Here is a 21941-nt window from a genome sequence, read left to right as displayed (position 1 = left end):
GGGTCCCCGAGGACCAGAACCCATCTGTCTGGGGCTGGAAGGAGGGGTCCAGGCTCTTAGAGCTTAGGAGCTCAGATCCAAATGTCCCAAACGTCCATTGGCCAAGCCCACCTAGTCCTGGTCAAGGTCCAGGGGGAGCTCTGGCCATGTAGATGAGTTCAGATCTGAACCCCCCAGGACCCTCCCCAATACCCCCATTGGCTGTATCTGGCCAGAACCCCCACTGGACTGGACTTTCTGTGGAGGAGGGGTCCCTACTTAGCTGAGACTTGGGGAAAAAAGGCACCATTCATGGGGCACCTTGAGACCAGGGTTGGGGGAGAGCCCTCTAAGGTCCTGTGTCTCGTTCCCTCTTTCTTCATGCCCAGCCTAGACTCCGGAGCACCTGTCCCTGTGCTCTGGGCAGTGGGGACAGAGACATGGCCCCGCCTAGCTGGGAACACTGCCCCAGGTGCTGAGCACACAGAGCATCTCTTTGCTGGGTGGGTGGAGGGCTTCCCTGAGCCAAATCCGGAAGACTGGTGGCAGTGGCCGGGGCCCAGGCTTGTGGGCTGCGCTCAGGCAGCGGAAGCAGAGTCCCGGAACTGGTGGGATTGGGGGGTCCCATGTGGCCAGGACCCAGCGTAGCCTCCCAGAATTGGGGCACCTCCTGCCCTCTTCTCCTTCTCACCCCATGAGTGGTGTCAGGGCTCCCTCAGGGCTTTTCCAGACTATTTCTTCCTGGCCAGAGCTGGGGCTGCCCCTGGGAGGTTCTCCCTGCAGCTAGTGTCAGGAGTCCAGGACCAAGAAGCCCAAGGGATGTAGGAGAAGGTGGTCAGCATGGCCCCCACAGTGTAGGTCACAGGCTGTGGGGTCCTCTGGCAAGGTCCTGACCCTCTCTGGGGCTCAGTTTCCTCATCTGTAAAGTGGGTATCCTAGCCACCCTTACCTTGTAGGGCAGTTGGGAGGATGACCTGAGCTATTGTGGATGACAGACCCCACCTGGGAGCTGGCCCACAGCAGGGATCCAGGTAAATGTTCGCGGTGGGGCATCTGAGCTGTACAACTATGGGTTCCCAGGCAGGAAAAGACTCATGTGTGGTCCAAGGGAAGGCGTCCTGTGTGTCCAGAGTGATGACCCTGGGCTGGGATCCTTCCTCTTGTTCACTGCAGGCTGGACCTAGGAATCTGAATTGAGCTCCAAGATGGCAGGTCCTTTGCCTCATCCAATTCTTGTCACACAAGCACACACACCGCAGGGCCAAGAACCACAGGGCTCATTGTCATCCTCAGGTCCCCAGCTGGGGTGACCCTGCACTCACCCCTCTCTGCCTGAGATCTCCTTCCCAGCACCCACCCCATACTGCACCCCCACCTCTGGGTCCCTAACGAGTTGTCACCTTCATGCCTCTCTGCCTTTGCCCATGCTGTTCCCTCTGCTCAGAATGCCCTTCCACCCACCTTCTTGTCCACGTGGCAAACTAGTTACCCTCCCTGTCATCTTTTCTCAGTGGCTTTTGTGACTCTCTACTCCCTCACCCCCCAGGTGGGTTCACTCCCCTCTCTGTGATCCAGCTCGTGCACTGCCCTCCAGAACAGGGACCCAAACCCTCCACACATGCTCCCAGGGATGCCAGGTTGGAGACACTGGCTGGGGGAATCAGAGAGGACTTCCTGGAAGCAGGGACACCTGAGCCAAGGCTTTAAAGAATGAATAGAAGTTTGCAAGGAGGACAGATAGGACGAGCCTTCTAAGAGGTGCAGGATCCTGGGGGCCTGAGGAAGCGAGGCTGTGTTCAGGGAGATCGGCGAAGTGTGGGGAGCGGAGGTCGGGGAAGCGGGGTGTCCTCTGTCCTCCCCACCCCAGATAGAAGCCCCTGGAAGTCTGTTTCTCCAGCCCCAGGTCCAGCCCCTCTGCTCTGACCCGATGCATGCCCCCTGCCTGTAGCTCACTCAGCTATCCAGCTTCTGCTTGAAAAACTTCCGGTGACACTCAAATATTTGCAGATATTAACAAGTCCCAGCTGGCTCTCTGCGTGCGAGCCACTGCTCGGCTAATCCCCAAGTTAATCCCCTCCCCTGCCGTCCTCCGCACCGGTCCGCCCGCCTTGGCTCCCGCCACGGCCACTGTGCTGCGTGAGCCTCAGTCCCCTCTTCTGTCACAGAGTGAAGTGGGTCCGTCGCCCCGCAAGGCACGCGGGACACAGAAAGGGCGCCGGAAACCCAACCACAAACCTGTTCGAGTCTGCGCCTCTCCCCCACAACATAATTTTTCAAAGTTGTTAACTGTGATAGGCACCTAGAAAAAGTAATAATTCCCTGTGCAGGTTAGAGGTTAACTTTAAGAAGACCACCACCCAGGTCAAGAAGTTGAGCGCCGCCAGCCTCCCAGGGAGCCGCCCCCCCCCCAACTTCCCACAAGACCCTTCCCCCATCACAGCCCCCTCCACCTTCCCCGGAGGTCTCCGGGATCCTGGCTTTTGTGATGAAGGTTGCTTGGGTTTTTGTTGGTTGTTTTTTTCTTTTCATCTGGCCGCTCATGAGCATCCCTAACTGACTTGGGTTTTTTGTCTTGTCTGGTCTAGAACTTCACATATATGTGCTGTCTTTTAGCCTGTGCTTTTCAGGTTGGCTTTTTTTTATTCTTTTAAACCCCCACCAAAACAATGATGTTTTGGAGAGGCGTCCTTAGCTGTGCGTGGAGCTGCGGATGGCTGGCTGTCTCGGAACGGCGCGGCGGCGGCTGTGAGTGAAGTTGCTGCAATCTGGTTATTAGCTGATGGCTGTCCGGGCGCTTCCAGCCTGGACCGTAGCGAATGAAGATGCTGTGACCGTGCCTGTCCGGGTTTGGGGGCTGGTGGGGGGCGCGAGCGTACAGCCTCGCCCCAGGGGACCCTGGAGCCACACTACTGGGGCGCAGGGGGGCGGGTCCTGGGGTCGGAGGCGGCTCGCGCACGGCCAGCTTTCGGCGTGGAGGCCACACCCTCCCCGCGGCCCGGGACTTCCTGCATCTCCGCATCCTCCGCGCACCGGGCACCCGGGTACCAGCCCCGGCTTGCCAGGCTGCAGGCGGAGCGGCTGCTGCTCCGGGCCCGGTAATTGCGCGGCTCTGGATGACAGCCGGCTGGGGCTTCCTCGCGGGTGACTTCTGCGTGTTTTTCCATCAAGTTGCGGTATTGATTTGGAGCTCTTCAGAGAGAGTCCTCGCCGGTCACATGTGTGGCAGAGGCACCTCCCGCCGGCTGCTGGATTCCGGCTCTTTCAATGGTCCTCTGATGAACAGAAGTTCTTCATTTTAATTCTGTTGAATTTTTCTCGAATCTTTTAGGCTTTTTACTTTCTGATGGAAGCTTTTTGTGCCTTGTTTAAGCAACCCTTCTGATGTCATGAACCTATTGAAAGTGGTTTTTGTGCATGGTTTTGAGGTTGGGCTCCTTTTTGTCGTGGACCGCCGCTGCACCCCCACCCCCTCCACCCTTGGTTGGTTTGGTTTTGTGTGTGTGTGTGTGTGTGTGTGTGTGTGTGTGTGGTTTGCTTTTTCGTGTTTTGGGGGGTTTGGGGGGAGGTTTTGTTTCTTTGTTTTGTCATTGGGGATTTGAGGGGAGTTGTGCTTTTTGTTTTGGAGGTTTCAAATTTTGAGTTTTTTATTTTCTCATTTTTGTGGGTTTTAAATTTTTTGGTTGGGGGGCGTTTTGAGGTTCAAAAAAAGTTTTTTTTTTGCTTTTTGGTTTGTTTCCTGAGTTTTCTGATTTTAAATTGGGGGGATTGGGTTTGTGGGGTTTTTGATTTTTGTTTGGGGAATTTTGGGGGTTTTGGATTTTTGTTTAGGGGTTTAAATTTTGGGGATTTGGGGGTTTTGGCTGGTTTTGTTTTCTGGGTTTTGTGGTTTTGTGGGTTTAAATTTTTGGTTTTGGTGTTTTGTTTTTCGAGTTAAAATCTTTTGTTTTTTCAGTTTATGGATTTTCTATTTTCTGGGTTTTGAGGGTTTTGTGTTCTTATTTTTTGGTTTTATGAGTTTTATGTTTTGTGAGGGGGTAGCTTAGTTTTTAATTTTTTTATTTGAGTGATTTCTTATTAGGGGGGCTTGTGCTTTTTTAAAATTTTTGTGGGAGTTTTTTGTTTGGGTTTTTGTGTTTGGGGGGTATTTTTTTAATTTGGGGGGGTGTGTTAATTTTTTGTTTTTTCCTTGTTTGGGGTTTTGTGGAGGTGATTTTGGCTTGGGTCTTTTGTTGTTTGGTTTTGTGTGGGGTTATTTTCTCTTTCTGCTTTTGTGGGGCTTGGTTTTTGTTGTGTTTTGGTTTTGGCTCTTTTGTTCGGGGGTTTTGGTGTTTTTGTGCACTCTTCTTTCACACAGACGCCCAAATGCTCAGTCCCACATGCTTGATCCACTCGTGTCACTGATGTGTTGCAGCACTGCCTCTGCCAGACGCCGCTCTCCATGCTGGAGACTCTGTGCCAGGTGCCAGACTGACGTCCCAGAGGTAGAGACAGACGGTTTTCAGGTCGCCTCACAGATGTCAGATCACACTGACCTCGTCTCCGAGAATCTCCCAGCCCACTCCCCCCGAGACACTAGGCCTCCCTGCTGCGCTTCAACTCCATCAGACAGGCACCTGCCCCGGGGCCTTTGCACGTGCCTTTCCTTTTGGGATGCTCTTTCCCAGATGTCCATGTGACTCCCTGCCTCCCCTCCTTTCGCATCTTGCTCAAAAGTCATTCACGGTCAGGGGGTCAGGGTTGGGGGGCTCCTGACCACTCGCTCCATTTACAGTCAGATTCCCCCTCCCTCTCCTTGCCTTCATTTCCGTCTCCCTGATCCCCACCTGACTCTCAATTTGTTTTACTCATTTATCTTGTCTATCGTCTGTCTTTCCCCGAGAACAGCAGCTCACTGCTGATCCGCAGCATTGAGAGCCGTCGCGTAGTAGTTGCTAAGTAAATGCTCTGAAATGAGGCCCAAAGGTGGTGCACAGTGAGGAAGAGGGATGGGGAAGAGCTCCTCCCCACGCTTCATGATGCCCATGATGGGGGGCTCTCCACTCTGACCCCCCAAAAGGGGAGTGTTGAGGGACACTTGTGCCTCCCACCCTACTCCCAGGGGGTTCTTATTATTTTTTTTTAAATACCACCCTGTGAGAGCCTCCAGTGGAGGGGATTTGGCTTGGACGCAGGGAGATGCTTGGGAGGAGATGAGGAGGTGTGGGGGAGGGTGCTCTCAGCAGGGGTTCCAGCATGGGCAAAGGCCCACTGCAGGAAGGCATGCTCTTCCTCCCGTGGCAGCTGAGTTCTGCCTTTCTCAGGCCCTCAGCATTCTGCCCCCTGCATCCTCCTCCAAGCCAGGAGGGAATATGGAGCTGAAGGGTTTTGGAGAAACGGAGGCCAGAAGCAGAAAGGAGCTTTTCCAGGTGTCTGGGCCTCCCAAAACAGCTGGTCACTGCCCAGTGGGAGGAGGCTTCTCTGTGTTTGGGCCAAAATTTACAGCCCAGTGGCCATCCTCCAGTGTCCCCTCCTGAGGGCCACACCATCGCCCTTCCTGAAGTCCAGAGCTGAGGATGCACCTCCGAGACCTCCAGGCCCCCATTTACCCTCAGAAAACCAATGCTTTTGTGTGGCACCCAATGCCCTCTTCTGTGGCCACCTGACCCATTGTATGGCCCAGCTGCTCCTCCTGGCTCTGCCTCACTTCTAAACATAATTCTGGGGAAGGAAGTCTTAGGGGCTAATTCTCACTAAACTGTGAATGACTACCTTGCTTCAGTTTCTCCCTCTGGGAGTCAGGACCCACCACGTGGACAGAGCTTCCCTGATAGCTCAGTTGGTAAAGAATCCTCCTGCAATGCAGGAGACGCTGGTTCAATTTCTGGGCTGAGAAGATCCCCTGGAGAAGGAAAAGGCTACTCACTCCAGTATTCTGCCCTGGAGAATTCCGTGGACTGTATAGGCCATGGGGTCGCGAAAAGTCCAACACAACAGCAACTTTCACTTTCATTCCACATAGACTGTTCTATCTCGCCTTTTTCTGCTCTGCCCTTCAAAGTCTCCTGTCCCTACAGCCCATCTGAGTCCATCTGAGTGGCCCCTCCTCTGCAAAGCCTCCCTGATGAAGGATATGGGTTAGTAAGAAGGTGAACTTACCTGGATTTGAATCCTATACCTGCCACTTACTGGTTGGGTAGACTTGGGCCAGTTTCTAAACATCTCTGCTTCTCAGTTTCTGCATCTATAAAACGTAGATCCTAATAACAACACCTAACTTAGAAGGCCGTTTTGAGAATGAACTCATGAATGTGGAGCCAGGCACAGGGCTGGTACTATGTGGGCTGCCTCTGCCAGTTAACCCCCTGCCCCCCGCCCACCCCACATGGTCCCCTTTGTTCCCAGGCCCTGTTTGCCCAACCGTCAGGCAGATGACAGTATTCCTATCATGAAAGAGAGGACCTGGCGAAATGCGGTGTCAGGATGTGACCTGCAGACCTAGACGGAGTTAAAACTGCCAGGGCATCTCAGAGTGGGGGCAGGGGGCCGGCTCTGCTGCGCCCTCAGAAGGCGCTTTCCCTACGTATCCCCAGGCCCGGCAGTGACCGGGTGTTTCAGAGCAAGGGTATGTCCTGGGCCTGTCTCCCAGCCTCAGCCTCACCCTGTTAACCATGGGCAGACTGGCCCTGGCTGGCTGAGATCTCTGGGCCCCTCCGGCACCTTCTTACTTGACATTCACAACAGCCTGAGAGCTGCCACGTGGCCCGCATCTCTGGACAGGCCCTCTGAGTGTACCGAGGCATTTCCATTGGGTGCCAGTGACGAGGGCAAGGCCTGGGGGTCTTTCTTGAGCGATGGAGCTGAAGGTTCTGGAAACGTCTGCCTGAGATCACTCAATCACCCCCCTATTCAACCATGCAATCACCCAGTGAGACCTACTGCATGCCTTTGACAGTCTCCTCGCTGAGTCCTCACCCAAGGTTCTGGAAGGAACTGGGGGAGGCTGCCCGTTGCACAGACGAAGGAATGGTGGCCTGGAAGGCCAGCTCCCTTCTCAAGGACACCTGGTTAAAGAGCCTGGGAGCCAGGATAGAACGCCCCCAGGGCAACCCCTCCAGGTGTCACCACTGGTCGTCCAGCCCTGGCCCTCTGGCCAGGACACAGCACCCCGTCCCGCAGAGTACCCCGTGATGAGGGCTGAGGGTCCCAGGACACCTGTTCCCACCCCACAAGAATCTTGTGCGTTCCCACCTGCCCTGTCTCCATCCTCCGCGTGTCAGTGACCAAAGGATTGAGTAGGGGGCGATCTCAGTGGGGGACGCTTCCAGAAGAAGGCGATGGTCATAAGTGTTCCTTTGGGGTTCGGTCACTGATGGGGAAACTGAGGCCCAGAAAAGCAGCCTCCTTCCTCAGCCTCCGTCCCTTGCACCCACCTGCTGTTGCAGCAAACATCTTCCATCATAACACCAGTTCTTTTCTTCCAGACTGGGGTTTGGCCCCCAGGACTGCCTCCCGTGGCTGTGGGAATGTGCGGGGTAGGTGGGGAGGCGAGAGCAGAGGGACCAGGGACCAAGGGCATCCCTGAGGGGCCTGGGGCCACGCAGGGGGCACTGAGTGGGGGCAGGCGCGCCTTACATCCCACTCTCTGGGGTCATCAGTGAGCTCCCGCAGTCCTGATTACTTTCATGATCCCTAAATTCCAGAAAACAGGCCCTCCCACTGATTCAATCAATGGGTGCCTGAGTCTGTTTGCAGGGGTGAGCCAGCTGGTGGGGTGGTCAAATTAGTGGAGCCAGAGTGGGTTCCGTGGGGGGCAGTAACGAACCTGATCATCACAGTGCTGGACGGCAGCCCCTTCTCACCTGGGCTCCAAGGCCGCGTGGCAGGCGCTGAGAGGTTCATCTGGGAGCCCTGTGGGGAGCTGCTCACCTGAAGTGGGGCCAACCCATGGCCATGTCACCCCCCCCATCCTCCCCGCGGACACCCCCTGAACACCAACTCTGGGCAGAGAGCAGGTGTGACCTTGGGGCAGGGAGGGGCCCAGGGCCAAAGTGTGCACAGCCCCACCCTCCAAGCCCCCCACCACCCACAGTCTAGAGGGGGTATGAGAGTAGACGAGCAACAGTGCTGGGCTGGGTGCTGGGAGAGAGGGGCCAGGCAGGGGAGGGCCCCCGTCTCCTGAGGCAGCCTCCTTAGGTCTCCCCTCCCAGTCCACCTGCTAGGAAGACAGCCCCAGCCCCGGCCTGCCTCCCGTCCTGCCTTCTGCCCTGGGGCTCCCAGTGCCCCAAGCGGCTGGGCAGCCGGGATGGGATGCTTGGCCTGCACTCAGAGCCAGGCTCTCGGGGCCTCCTGGCTGGCTGACCCAGGCCTGGGCTCAAGCCACGCTCTCCTCCGGACACACCCTGGTCCTGCCAGGATCTTCTCACCCCCCGGCCTTTGCCCCACGCTGAGTCTCCTGCACAGATGGCCAGCCTGCTTCATGATGGGGGCACGGACGACCTCTCCTGCCGGGGCTAGAGGCCCGCCTCCACAGGATCACCTCTGCCTTCTTCCTGGGGCTGCCGGATGAAGTACAGGATGCCCAATGAATTAAATCCATCTAAATACATTTCACTGGGCATCCTCTGCTTTATTGGGCTGCCCAATCTCAACAAACAGCTGGATGCTTATTTAGCATAAGTATTTCCCTGCCCCGTTCGGCACATTCTTAACACTAAACACTATCGTTGGCCCGAAATCCAGATTTGACCCTCTCACTATCATTTCGGGCCTGGGAGGGGGAGTGCGGTCAGCCCTTACGGAAATCAGAGAGCAACTCCTTTTGGCCGAGGCCAACAAAACAAAGCCAGACCCCTACAGCCCCAGACCTCAGAGGCAAGGAAAAGGCACCAGACACTGCCGAGGGGCATCTGGGTTGATCGGCGGGAAGCCTGCAGGGTATGGACCCGGGGTGGGCACTGTCTCCCTCGGCCCCTCCACAGGCTCATCTGTAAAACACGCTCACTGTGTTTTCCATTCACTCAGTGAATGATTACCGGGCCCTTCTGGTTGCCAGGCTCTGCTGCAGGGTCCGAGGACACAGCCGGGAATGAGGTGGACAAAAAGCCCTGTCCTGGGGAGCTCCCACTCTGGCGGGGTGAGGCCACAGACGGACACAGGCCCAGCAGGGAAAGGGGGAGAGAGGGTGTGGCGGAATTCAGGACAGTTGCGTCTGAATGTTGGAGGAAAGGAGCAGCCATGGGGCAGAGGGATCCAGACAGAAGAACAGCAGGTGCAAAGGCCCCAGGGCAAGGTGTGCCGCCTGTGGCTGGAAGGTGAGGTCCAGGGGGTGAAGGGAAGGCCGCCTGCCATCAGGTGACCTGAGTGAATACATCTGGCTTGACCCTAGTGATATAGGGGGCCGTGGGGGCAGGTTTCAAGCAGAAGGAAGAGGTGGATCCAACTTAGCCTTCCACAGGGCCTCTCTGGCTAAGCAGGTGAGGGCCGAAAGCCAGTTAGCAGGCTGTGCAGTAATCCCGTGAGAGATGCTGGTCCCAGGGTGGCGGGTGGGGCTGGAAAAGCCAGAGGATGTGTTTCAGAGGCACGGCTGTGGTGAGTGCCGCTGGCCTGGGATGACGGGAGAGAGACAGGAGTGGAGGGTGCCTCCAGGTTTGGGGAGGGGCACTGGCCTAGCTGGTGAGGTGGGGAAAGAAAGCAGAGTAGGATATGGAGGACCTTGCAGGTCTGTGCTGCCTGCAAGCTACCCAGGCAGAGATGGAGGCCCCAGAGGGTATGCATCCCTGGATTCCGGGGGTCAGGGGACAAAAATTTAGGGGGGTCCTCCGTGGAGTGACGGTATCTGTGGCAGGAGTCTCTATGGGGGGAGTGTACCCAGAGAAGGAGGCAGGACCCCAGGGCCCTGCTGGCGTTAGGATGTCAGGGAGACAGGGCCACCTGCAGAGGAGGCTGAGGCGGTTGGCCAGGCGAGGGCGGGGTCTGCAGGAGGAGGGCGGGGTCCACTGTGCCCCTGGGTACCGAGGGTTCAGGCCACGTGAGCACTGCGAAGGGCCGGGCAGGAGCCGACTCAGTGGCGTCGAACGGACGAGAGCCAGGTCAGGCCCTGGTCCTAGTGGGGCCAGGAGCGAGGACATACAACGAATGTCGGGCAGAGAATGAGGACAGTACTGGAGGGTCAGCAGAGGGTTGTTCGCAGTGTGGGAAGCGCACCTGCACGTCTGTGGGCCGGAGAAAAGGAGCCGGGAGAGAGGGCGAAATGGGCGGGTTGGGAGACAGCCTGGAGCCGCGCCTGGAGTGGGCGGAGGGGCTGCCTGGCGGGGTGTCTGTAGTAGCAGGCAGGCAGATGCTGGGGGCGGGGGAGGGGGGGCCCTGGCGGCGGCATCTGCGGAAGTTCCCTTCGGGCGGTTTCTCTGTCTTCAGTGGAGAAGGAAGCGAGGTCTTCGGCTGTGAGAGGGGCGGGGCGGTGGGGGCTGGTGGGAGGCGTGGGGACATCGAGCAGAGAAGAGCCCACGAAGACGTTTCCTAGGCAGGTGAGGGAGGGAACCCAACAGAGGATATGGCGGCTTGGCGGCCCGTCTGCCTGCCGACTGGGCTGAAAGCGAAGGCCTGGCGGCTCGGCCCCAGGGGGCCGTCGTGCGTCTGTGCGGCCCCAACCAGAGCCAGAGCGAGGTTAGGGAGGTCAGGGAGGGCTTCCTGGAGGAGGTAAACAGAATAACCCGAAGAGCAGACAAAGGGGGTGTTCTGAGCAGGAAGGGCAGCGTGTGCAAAGGCCCGGGAGTGACTCTGCAGCTGCTCCGTCCACCTGCCCAGGGGTGACCCTGCTCGGCCTGGCCCCAAGCACCCCTGGGTCTGCCCGCCCACGGAGGGCTCCCAGGCAGGCTGCCTGATAAGATGCGGGGTAGGCAAGGTAAAAGGTCTCCTGCGGCGTCTCCAGGTCTCTGGGCGGGAGAGCAGTCGTGTCACTGGCCCTGAGGACGGAAGCGGGAGGGTGCCCCTGGATGACCTCGGTTAGTGAAGTAGGAGAGGGTGGGGCCTGGGCAAGCATAGAGTCCCTGCCCCCGTTCGCACCTCCTGGCTTGAGCAGGGGGTCCCCTCCTGGCTGGGGGCCCCAGGCCAGCCCTGTGACAGTCCTCTCCCCCAACACGCACACGCACAAACACACGCAGGCTTCTACGGGACCTGGCGCTTTGGTGGCCGGGTCCAGAGACCCCATCCCCATGCCCGGGACGATGCTGGTGAGGTTGTGGCAGTCAGCCAAGGGGCTGCCCAGGGCCTGGACGGGCGTGCCTGAGACACGGAGAGCTGCCAGCCAGTCCCCGTGCCCGTCAGCCTGAGTTCCAGGGGGTCCGCTCCCAGGGGACCGTGAGATGCTGGGTGGGGTAAGGAGCCAGGTAGGCCTCACCAGCCCCACGGGGGAGGAGGGAGGACTTGGGAGGCTTTTCCACGCCCCCCACCATTTACCCAGCCCCACGGTAGGCCCCAGGGATGTAAACACGCCCCAGATCTTGCAGCCCGAGAGACGAGACCAGCGTCTCTCCTCCCGCCGTCTGCACGGCCTTTCAACAACACGCGCTGCTGGTCCAGACACAGCGCTGGGCACTGGGGCGAGGGGGTGTGGGAAGGAGGCGGTCCCACGGGAGGACGGACCGGTCCCCGCGGGAATGAGACCCAGTGGAGGAAAGCAGCCTGTCCCGGGAGCCAGGGCCTGAGCGAGGAACCCAGAAACAGCCCCGAGGGAAGGTCCCTGACCTAGCGGACAGCAAGGACAGGGTGGGAAGGAAGGGACCCAGGAGGACTCCGGCGCAGCCGGGAGCCGGGCGAGGCGGGGCCAGTGCGGGTCTGAGTGATGGACGGGACTGGCCGGCGGAGGAATCTTGTCTGGAGGTGGGCGTGGTCTGGCTGGGTTTTGTGACTTGCCCTCCGGCCAATGGGGAAGCCTGGACTCAGGGCCGGCGTGGAGCAGGACACCGTCCTGGAGCACTCAGGCCCGTGACGCTCCCTGGGGGACTGGCCGGGCTGGCAAGGGTGTCAGGGTCCCCCCTGCCAGGCCCTGGGTGGGGAGGGGTTAACCTGGACCAAGGGAGCAAGTGCCATCCTGGCAGAGGGGACGTGGGGACAAAGTCACCAAGATGAGAAGCCGCCTGCAGCCTGTGAAGAATGACAAGCAATTTGGTGTCACTGGAGCGTGACTCGGGGGGGGGGGTGCTGGACACGGGGTGGGGGAGCCTTTAGGGGCACCACATGGACCAGCCGCTCCTGGCTCCGTGTACCCAGCATCCAGCGAGAGAGCGGACATTTGTTCAGCCCTGCCCTGCCCCATTCACCCCCCACCAGGGAGCATCGCTCCCCTCCACAGAGCAGGGAAGGAGGTCCCCCGGCTCCCTGGGTCCCCACAGTGCCTGTATCCTTCCCACCCTGTACCTGGCACAAGCATAACAGGTGTCGGGGGTGGGGGGGATCTCATCCTCACCCTGGACTTGCTGTGTGATCTGGGGAGACTTACTTAACCTCTCTGGGCGCCAGTCGTATCTCTAGCAAGAGGTGCCCCACATTGCAGAGGCTGGAGATGATGAGAATCGAGGTCAGAACGAAAGCAGTTGTCAGGGACATAGATGCCCTGCATGTGACCAGAGGCGAGGTCTGGGTCAGATCACAGCAATACCCCCCATTCCCTGTGTTTCCAGGCAAGCCCCCCGCCCCCCTCCCCTGGGCCCACTCTCCCAGTTTCCCTTCTACTCCCCTGAGACCTTACCTGCCAGGGGTCTCCCTGCAGAAGGGCCTTCTGGGATGGGGACTGGCGGGCGAGGGCTGGGCAGGGGGCTCCCCCAGGAATCGGTGACCTTGGTCAAGCCACCGAGGGGAGACTGGGTCTCTGGCTGCTCCCACGAGAGCAGAACCGGCCTGTCCTGCCCCCACTGTCTGTTCACTCGACAGCTCTGGGGTCATTGCCCGAGAGTGGACCCCGGGCCTGGAATCCCAAAATCCAGTTTTCAACTGGAGAGCCTGCCCGCTCCCAGCCGGGCCTGCAGAAAACCAGGGCCAAGGGCAGCCCGTTTCACAGAGGGTCACAGAAGCTTCCGCGGCACCCCAACCCACCCCTTGTCAGATCAACACTGGAAATCTTTTTGAGGGGGAGCAGCCAAATGTGATCCTTCGTAAACTTTTTAAAAAGTTTTCATCCTCACTGTAGGAAATGCGATAAATCCAGTAGAGTGTAAAGGGAAACGTCGCACCCGTCCCAAATCCCACCACCTGGCCCAAGCGACATCGGCATTCTTCCCTTCCCTCACCTTGAGTGGCCGTCTGTGCGCCGTCATTTTGTCAATGGTATTGCCCACGTCTCCAAGCCTTGTTTGGATGCCCAACATCCAGGGCAGCATCTTCCCATCAGAGTTCCGCTCTGGCTCGGGGGGCTGGCACAGCCACCCTGGAGAGACCGTGGCAAGGGCATGACCCGGCGAACTCAGGCCCAAGGCATCCTGTTGCCCCCCAGCAGGGCAGTGCCATGGGGCTGGGCTGGTTCTTCCTCCACCCTGCATCCTGCCCACCCACCTGGCCCGGACAGGCCACAGGCAGGGTTGGCGAGAAGGGGTCCCAGGAGGGCCCTGTCTTGAACTGCTGACATGCACTGGGTCCCTAACGGCCTCCAGAATACTCTGCTGATGTCCACACAGATCCGCTGATCACCACCTCCCAGCAGGGTCAGGGGGTCACCCTGCCGCCATCCACCTCGCTTCTCAGGGTCTCTGACCAATGGGTCCCACTAGGAAGAAGCAACAGCTGGACAGGAATCTGGAGCTGGGTGGAGCCTGCCCCCCAGGACTCCCCTCTGAGGCTGAGATGGGGGTGCAGGCCTGGGGGTGGGGACCTCACTGCTGGTGGACACGGGGCCAGCAATGCGCCGAGGCAACCAGGGCTGGCAGCTGCCTACACCCTGGCACAGGCACAAGCACCCCACTGCTGTGTTGGTGACGAGGAGCTCTCCTGCCGGTGGGGGGACGACCCCCCATGTCTCTGTGACTGCGTGCCCCTGGCAGGCCGGTGTGCCCCCTGGTCCCCGTTCTGAGCAGCTCTGTCCTCTTCGCCCACAGGCTGCGCAGCGCCTGGGTGCCCTCGTGCCTCGGGCAGTCCCGCAACCTGCAGGGCCGACGGGCCAGGTCCTCGCCCTCGCTTTGGGACAGGTAATACACCTGTTGTCTCCCCGCTTCCTCAGCCTCTGTCCCCAGACGTCCATCCGGCATCGGCATCAATCCCCCCACCACCGAGAAGAGGCCCAGCGTCCTCAGCCCTGCTTCCCGACCATCCTGTCTCGGAGGCCAGGCCCCGGTGACCCCCAGCCCAGCCCAGCCCAGGGCTCGCTCCGTGGGTTCGGGCCTCTGCTGAGTGGCCAGAGGGGCTCCTGGTGGGAGGCCAGCAGGGTCCCTCCAGGCCCCGCTCTGTGCCAAGCAGCTCATCTTTCTCTCCTGTGAGCTGGGAAAGCCTTCCAGGGCCTTCTCATGGGCAAGGAGGGCACCATGAAATGCCCACCCACCCACCCACACCAGATCGCGCTTCCGGTAGGGCGTCCTGATCCCCACTCCCCGAGTTGGGAGGGCGCCCCTGATTTGAGAGTGGCCACAAGGGGTTTCCACACCTGCCCTGTGCACCTGTTTCTAGACTCCAGGGGCCCCTGAGCCACCTCCACACCCAGGGGAGGCAGAGGCCATGGTGCCTGCCCCCAGCATCATCTCCCGGTGGCTCTGATCACAGGGATGCAGGGACCACAGGGAAAGCCCTGCTCCCCGAGAGTGGGCGCTCCAGGGTGCGGTGCGCACATCCCCATTTTACAGACGCAGAGCCTGAGACAGGTCAGGCAGGGCTCGGGTAAATGCCCCAGGATGGTGGCATCACCCAGGTGACCGAAGACCCCCGGGGTGCCCAGCCCAGGGCCCTCCCTGGACCAGGAGGGGTGGGGACGTGTCCAAAGCTCTTGAGTAGTGGATTGCCAGGACTTTGGTGACGGGCTGTGTAGGGTGACCACAGGCAAGAGGGGTCACCACGGCCTCTCGGGATCTGACTGGAGACTGATGGGCAGCACAGGAGGCAGAAAGGGGTCAGTGTCGCGCACACTGGGGGAGGGGTGCCTGTGGGCCTCTGGGAGGAGAGGCTGGTGGGCGGCTGGATTTGGGGTGAGCGTGGAACCCTAGAGAGAGGCAGGGCCTCCAGATAGAGGCCTGGGAGGGGTTCGTGTGGGGCTGGACACAGAGGACATGTGGCCCGAGGTGTGCAGGGAGGGGTGAGGGACAAACCAGGGCCCTGGGATCAGCCTGGGCAGTGGAGCTGGAGAAAGGTGGCGGGCAGCGAGGTGGGCGCAGCTGAGGGGCCAGGGAGGTGCGTTCAGGCCCAGGGCCCAAGCACCTGCACCAGGAGGGGGTAGGGGCCAGGGGCTGGGGGCGCTGCCCACCCAGGGCTGGATGGGCTCAGGGGTGGGTGGGTGTGAGGGGCTCAGGGAGGGTAGCAGCGTTTGGGGCTAGTGGGGGCACAGCCGCCTGGCACATCTGCAAGAGCATCCGGTGGCCACGGGTGGACGGAGGCGGAGGCGGGCTGCTCAATGGGGCCGGCTGCCTCGTGAGCAGCGGGTTACACTGCCCTGGGGCAGGTCCTGGCTCTGCTTCGAGCCCACCCCACCGCCCCATCAGGGCTTCTTCCTCCACTTGCCTTCTTGGGGAGCCTGTCCCCTTGCTCACTGTCTGTCTCCCCTTGAGATGATACACTCTGAGGGCCAAGGACCATGTTTGCTCCTGCTGTGAGGTGCAGGATAAACGGGGGGCACAGGGCAGGCGAGGAGGGAAGGAGGGAGCAGGGTGGACATGCCATGGCAGGGATAAGGCGGAGAAACAGGAATGAACAATCCTGGGATGACAGAGCCCCAGCTGTGGCTGCGGGTGGGTGGCCAGGGTTGGGGAGGGAAGGGTGCTGGCTCTGAGAGGTGGAGGGTGGGTGCTCTCACCTCTTTCTGGGGGGCGTGGACCCCCTGTGACTGAGGGCTGTGGGTGCACCTGCAACCCTGCAGGCTGGCTGATTGCAGGGGCTGCTGCCCTGACCCCATGCGCTGCAGGGACCCTCGAGGTGGACGTAGGGGAGCCCTCAGGAGGCCTGGCAGCCCACTGGAGAGACAGGCCTGGGCCAAGGGGGAGCCTGGGATCAATAGCTGCAGGAAGCTCGCAGTGAAATCAGGCAGGTGTGCTGCCTGGAAGAGGCGGCGGGGCCTGTGTGGGCAGCCCTGGGCACTCTGCCACTGGGCTCCCTGCTTGCTTGTAACTTGGCATCTACCTTGGGGATCAACTCTTGGGAGGACCCGCCCCGCCCTTCTCTGAGGTTCTCAAAACACAGGCAACTCTTTATTTTTACTTATTTTGAAAAAATGTAGACCTGGGCAGGGGTCCAGGAATGCTTAAGGGAGGTTTGCTGGGTGTGTGCCTGTGGTCACACGTGTGGTTTGTGTGATCAGGCTGGAGGCTGACAATCACTCTTCCCCAGGCGCTGGAGAAAGCCTCCTGCCCGTCCGCAGCAAACCCACCAGAAGTTACCATCCAAGGGGCCTAGGCTCCAGATGCTCTGCTGAGGGGGGCTGTGCTTCTTCCAGCAAACGATGGGCATTTGGGCCCCTCCTCCCACCTGGGCACCTCTCTGGAACCAGGGCTTTGTGTGTTAGGGCAAGAGGGGGACAGTCACGAGTGCATTGCGGGAGTTGGGGGAGCTGGCAGGGACTGGCAGCCAGGTCTGTGTGACAGCAGGGCCCCTGCCTACCCCGTGACGCCACGGAGCTCTGGGCTTTGTTGTGACTGTAGTGCAGGGGCTGACGGGGCACAGTTCAGGGGGTGACTGAGCAAAGCGCACACCCAGGGCACCGAACAGCAGCTTGAATCTTAGCCTCACTCGTGGCTAACAGCCAGCAGAACTCCCCTGGTGCCCCCACCCACCGTGCAGCTGTCCCTTCCCTACAGAAACGAGCCCTCCCAGCTGCTGAAGGTGAGTCCGCCCCCCGCGGCCCCCCTCTGTGTGCTCAGCCAGCCCAGGGAAGGGTGCCTCAGAGGGTCAGCACATGGTCAGCCGTGGTTAGGTGCTTTCTGGGGGCTGGGTGGCAGCCGACAGGAGGGTGTGGCCAGTTACACCTGCCCCTCCTGCCTCATGCCCCAAGATAGCTCATGTGAATGGGTGGCATGTGGCTCAGTGGGGAGCCACCGCCTGTCTGTTTTTCCCTGAGCAAGGGGACTCAGTGGCCAGGGTCCCAGAGGAGCCCTCAGTCTGTGGGGGAAAGTAGAGCCTAAGAGCCAGGCTTGCCTCTGGAAGGCTTCCTGGAGGGAGACATGAGCAGGCCCAGGATTTTCTGAGTTTCTGGCGCTCCGTGCCGCTAGCCGACCACTGTGGTGGACACTGCCTGGGCACGGGCCCGTCCTCTCCCGGGCCCAGAGAGCACGCAGCCCACCTGAGGAAGAGAGGCCTGCTCTAGGATGTAGAACTGCTGACTCTGGGCCTCACCGGCCTGGGCCCCTGCTGTAGAGAAGCAAAACGGGGCCCTGTAAGCTGTGCCAGCTGGAGCTCGGCTCCCAGACCAAGGCGGGGTGCTGCTGCTGCGAGATCTTTACACCAGGGTCCTTTCAGCTGCCCCCAAACACTCGCCCCAAGGCCAGACGGGCTCAGTGTCAGGGACCGTGACCCCCCCAAGGGAGGGGCTGGGGAGGTGTGCGCGCTTGTGTGTGTGTGTGTGTGTGTGTGTGTGTGTGTGTGTGTGCCCGCCCGCGTGCAGTGTTTGTGTGCGGTGCGTGTGCGCATGCACTGGTGCGGCCGGGCGCGCCCGGGGCGCACCCAAACGCGCCTCGAGCTCATTGCCCGCGGCCTGGCCCGCCGCCGCCACCTGTCGTTGCAGCTCGCTCCAGGAGCAGAAGGGCGAGCTGCGCAAGCGGCTATCCTACACGACGCACCGGCTGGAGAAGCTGGAGAACGAGTTCGACTCCACCCGCCACTTCTTGGAGATCGAACTGCGCCGTGCGCAGGAGGAGCTGGAGAAAGTTACCGAGAAGCTGCGCAGGTGAGGGGGCGGGGCCGGGACGGGGCGGGGCCTTGACGGGGCGGAGCTCTGGGGCGGGGCCCGGGAGGGCGAGGCCAGGGGCCCTGCGGCTGGCGGGTAGCCCCATTTGCAGGCCCAGTGGCTCTTCCAGAGTCGCACCTTGTACCACGAGCTGCCAAATCAGGATCTGAACGTGGGTGTGGCCGCTGCGAGGTACAGTCGAGTCCCTGATACTTTTCGGTCCCCTGCTCATTCTTTCTGTCCTCTTACGTGGTGGGGCGGCATGGTGACACAGGAGCAGCCATCTCCAGACCCAGACTGGCCCACCAGGGCCCCAGCCACTGTCGCCTGGGTCTCTGATAGGAAAACGATGTCTAGCCCCGGACATGAACCAGCATTTAGAGACCGTTCCCTTCAGCGGCCTGGTGTGTGGGACCCTGAGGGATGACTCCCTTAAAAACAAAACTCCTGAAAACATCGTTCTGCACAGGTACTAATGGTAAAGAACCCGCCTGCCCATGCAGGAGACGTGAGAGACGCGGGTATGATCCCTGGGTCGGGAAGATCCCTGGAGAAGGGAATGGCAACCCACTGCAGTATTCTTGCCTGGAGAACCTCATGGACAGAGGAGCCTGGCAGGCTGCAGTCCAAATGGCCGCACAGAGTCAGACACAACTGAAGTGACTTAGCACACAACACGCACATTTAATATGGATATTTTTCTTAAAAAATATTACGCACTTTACAGCCTTCCTTTAGAAAGAATGTTTAAAAAAAAAAAAAACCACTCAAACTTTGCCATTGGCTTCAGTTCAGTTCAGTCACTCAGTTGTGTCTGACTCTTTGTGACCCCATGGACTGCAACACGCCATGCCTCCCTGTCCACCACCAACTCCTGGAGCTTACTCAAACGCATGTCCATTGAGTCAGCGACGCCATCCAGCCATCTCATCCTCTGTCATCCCTTTCTCCTCCCACCTTCAATCTTTCCCAGCATCAGGGTCTTTTCAAATGAGTCAGTTCTTCACATCAGGAGGCCAAAGTATTGGAGTTTCAGCTTGCTGTTGGCTTGGTTTGTTTTAAATATTTACCGAGGACTGTGTGCTCAGTCATGTCCAACTCTTTGTGACCCTGTAGACTGTAGCCCCCCAGGCTCCTCTGTCCATGGGATTTTCCAGGCAAGAATACTGGAGTGGGTTGCCATTTCCTTCTCCAGGGGGTCTTCCCGACCCAGGGACCTAACCTGTGATTCTATAGAACGCTGAATTTGCAGGAGGGCTCTTTGTCCGTTACTACTTAAGCATCTCTAGTCTCAGTTTCTCTGTTGGCAAGACACGGGCACTAACACTATACACAGGCTGTCGAGAAGGTGGGCACTGCCCCTTCCACCATCACACCTCAGGGCGGCCATCGATTCCCACCCCACACTTGCTTCCCCACCTCAGCCTCTTCTAGGGAAAACCGTATCCTATTCACCCTGTGTCTCCAGCAATCATCCCAGAGCTCATTGCATAGTCTTAAGCCTGTTCCCTGTTAACCTGCTGTTGAATTGGGAACCCCTCAGGCAGACTTGTAAGGACTGTGCGTAAAATGTGAATTAACTGGCTCTGACCAAGTTCCCGAGAAACCCTTCTGAATAAGAAACTTTCCCTTCTCATCAGTAGGGGTCCTGGGCCCTGGCAACCAGTTAGTTTAAATGAGATGTTTTCTAGCACAGGAACAATTAGACCAGAGAGAGGGCCTAGGTTCAGCCATCAGTGGGCCGTACGGCTGCAGGGGCCATGGGAGGGTTAGGCCTGGCATGGCAGTGACCTCATGGCCTCCACTCCAGGATTCAGAGCAACTACATGGCGCTGCAGAGGATCAACCAGGAGCTGGAGGACAAGCTATTCCGCATGGTGAGGCCACGACCCCGCGCCCCACCCCAGCATGCCCAGCCCCGGGCCCCCAGCTCTGGAACCCCGGTGAGGACTGAGGGGCCAGGCCACCATGCCCTTGCCCGTGGAGCTGGGCCAAAGGCCTCATTTCCACCCTGCCCTCTCCCTGAGGGGCTGGGCCGTACCCCCCATTTCCACCCCCAATGGGAGGGTGCTGTCAAGCCCTCAGCTGTCACTGTCCCTGCGGTACTGATGAGAAACAGAGGCTCAGGGAGTCAGTGACTTGCCCAGGGCTGTTCGGCTCCTCACTGGCAGAGCGGGATTGGAACCTGGGTCGCTCTGTGCTCTGAACCTTGCATTCCCTGGACTCCAAACTCCTCCTCGCTTCCCGGGGAGGCCAGGAGGAACAACAGGGCTTGAGTCCCAGGCCTTGGCTGACCGCTGACCACCCCCCTGCCTGTCCCCCAACCCCAGGGCCAGCACTATGAGGAAGAGAAACGAGCTCTCAGCCATGAGATTGTCGCCCTCAACAGCCACCTGCTGGAGGCCAAAGTGACCATTGACAAGCTCTCGGAGGACAATGTGAGTGTCGGGCCGATCTGACCCCGCGCAGCAGCCCTGAGGGGCTGGCACAGGGCTGGGTGGAGAAACGGCGGTGGGGGGGGGGGGGGCAGGACCTCAACAAGCATGTGGGAAGACAGGGAACGACAGGGGCTGCCTCTCACACCACGTCCATGAGGCCCTCCGCTGGAAGGAGACAGGACTCAAGGTGAGGAACACGAGGCCACCTTGGCCCAGTCAAAGCAGGGCTTCCCCGACCCCAAGGTTGGGGTGGGGCCACTCAGAATTCCTGCCTTTGGCCACCCCCACTGGGCATCAGAGCCCTGGGGCTGCCCATGGGTCCTGATTTCCTGGGTCCCATGAGAAGGGTGGCGCCGCCCCCCCCCCCCCCCCCACAGACCTCTGACTGCCAAGCACACATTCGGTGATTAGCATCTGCTCCTCGAGGCTCTGAGAACAGGGTGTGAAGAGCACAGGTAAGCCAGTGGCCTGTGCACGTGGTGTTTACATCTGAGCGGGGAAGGCGGACAGAACCCAGGATAAATAGGTAAACTGTGTAGCGAGTTAGAAGTGCTAAATGCTGCAGAGAAAAATAAGGCAGGTGAGGGGGCTGGGAGCCTCCAGATGCAGGATCAGGGAACCTCAGTCCAGTGCTTCTAGAAGGGGCTGCAGGAGCTGAGACCTGAAGACGAGCAGGGAGCTGACGGCGGGGGAGGGCTCCCCTTCCAGGCGGAAAGCCACAGCAGCATATGGGGGCTCTGAGTAACTCGAAGACCAGCAAAGAGACCGGAGGGGGCTCTGGAGGGGAGGAGGGCCCGAGGGGCTGAGGTCAGGATAACAGGAGGTGGCATTTAGGCACCGGTAGGAATCTGGGTTTTATTCTGCGGGAAACGGGAGCCACTGAAGGTTCCTGAATAGGGGGAAGCCTGGCTGGACTTCCTCTTACAGGCCCCACAGCTGCTCTGCTGAGGACAGACCGTGGAGGATGAAGCTCTGAGTGGATGCATGAGCAGGCAGCAGTCTGGGAGAAAGAGGACGAGTCTGCCGGGATGGCGGCCGGGGAGGCGGGGAGGGGGCTTCAGTTCTGGTTAGGTTCTGAAGATGGAAGCAAACTGGCCAGGTAGGGATGTGGGGTCTCAGAGGACGACATGGGTCCAGCCTGACTGCAGAGGTTGAAATCTGCAGGACGGGAGCCACCTGCTGTGCTCTGGGCTGGGGTCTGGGGTGGGGGTGGGGGGGTAGGGGGAGGGTGTAGCGGGAGGGTGCAGCAGGCGCCCTGGCCAGCCAGGTGGAGGTGCCACGGGTAGGAGATGGCAGACGAGTGCATGCAAAGGAGAGGGGAGGCTCTGATGGGGCAGCACTCTGGCGTCTGTTCACGACTGAGTGGCAGGTCTGGGTTGGCCACACAGTGCCCGCAGCCCTCTAGTGCCAGCGGTGGCTGGTCTGGGCCTCACATGGGGCTCAGTTCTCAGCTCTCAGCCAACCATGCCCTTCCGGGGATG

General features: G+C 59.8%; 1 protein-coding gene and 1 long non-coding RNA gene across 15 annotated transcripts in view; both read left to right on the top strand.

Annotated features, from left to right (window-relative positions):
* Nucleotides 1–21941, top strand: part of BEGAIN (brain enriched guanylate kinase associated) — a 45705-nt gene that overhangs the window by 19780 nt on the left and 3984 nt on the right. For 8 of the 14 annotated variants that reach the window (XM_069559785.1, XM_069559782.1, XM_069559789.1 and 5 more), the window contains exons 3-6: nucleotides 14043–14132; nucleotides 17861–18022; nucleotides 19833–19899; nucleotides 20353–20460. In XM_069559785.1, the coding sequence (XP_069415886.1) occupies nucleotides 14043–14132; nucleotides 17861–18022; nucleotides 19833–19899; nucleotides 20353–20460 (427 nt within the window). Of the gene's footprint in view, nucleotides 1–14042; nucleotides 14133–16653; nucleotides 16963–17860; nucleotides 18023–19832; nucleotides 19900–20352; nucleotides 20461–21941 lie in introns of those variants that run through there. The other 6 variants (XM_069559792.1, XM_069559783.1, XM_069559791.1 and 3 more) reach the window with 2 other exon arrangements.
* LOC138423645 (uncharacterized) lies at nucleotides 947–8563 on the top strand. The gene is made up of 2 exons (XR_011250336.1): nucleotides 947–1010; nucleotides 8419–8563. It is a non-coding gene; the product is annotated as an uncharacterized lncRNA (long non-coding RNA).

The sequence above is a fragment of the Ovis canadensis genome, chromosome 18 (genome assembly GCF_042477335.2).
Source record: "Ovis canadensis isolate MfBH-ARS-UI-01 breed Bighorn chromosome 18, ARS-UI_OviCan_v2, whole genome shotgun sequence".
NCBI classification, from domain to species: domain Eukaryota; kingdom Metazoa; phylum Chordata; class Mammalia; order Artiodactyla; family Bovidae; genus Ovis; species Ovis canadensis.
This window is presented reverse-complemented; position numbering and strand designations above follow the sequence as displayed.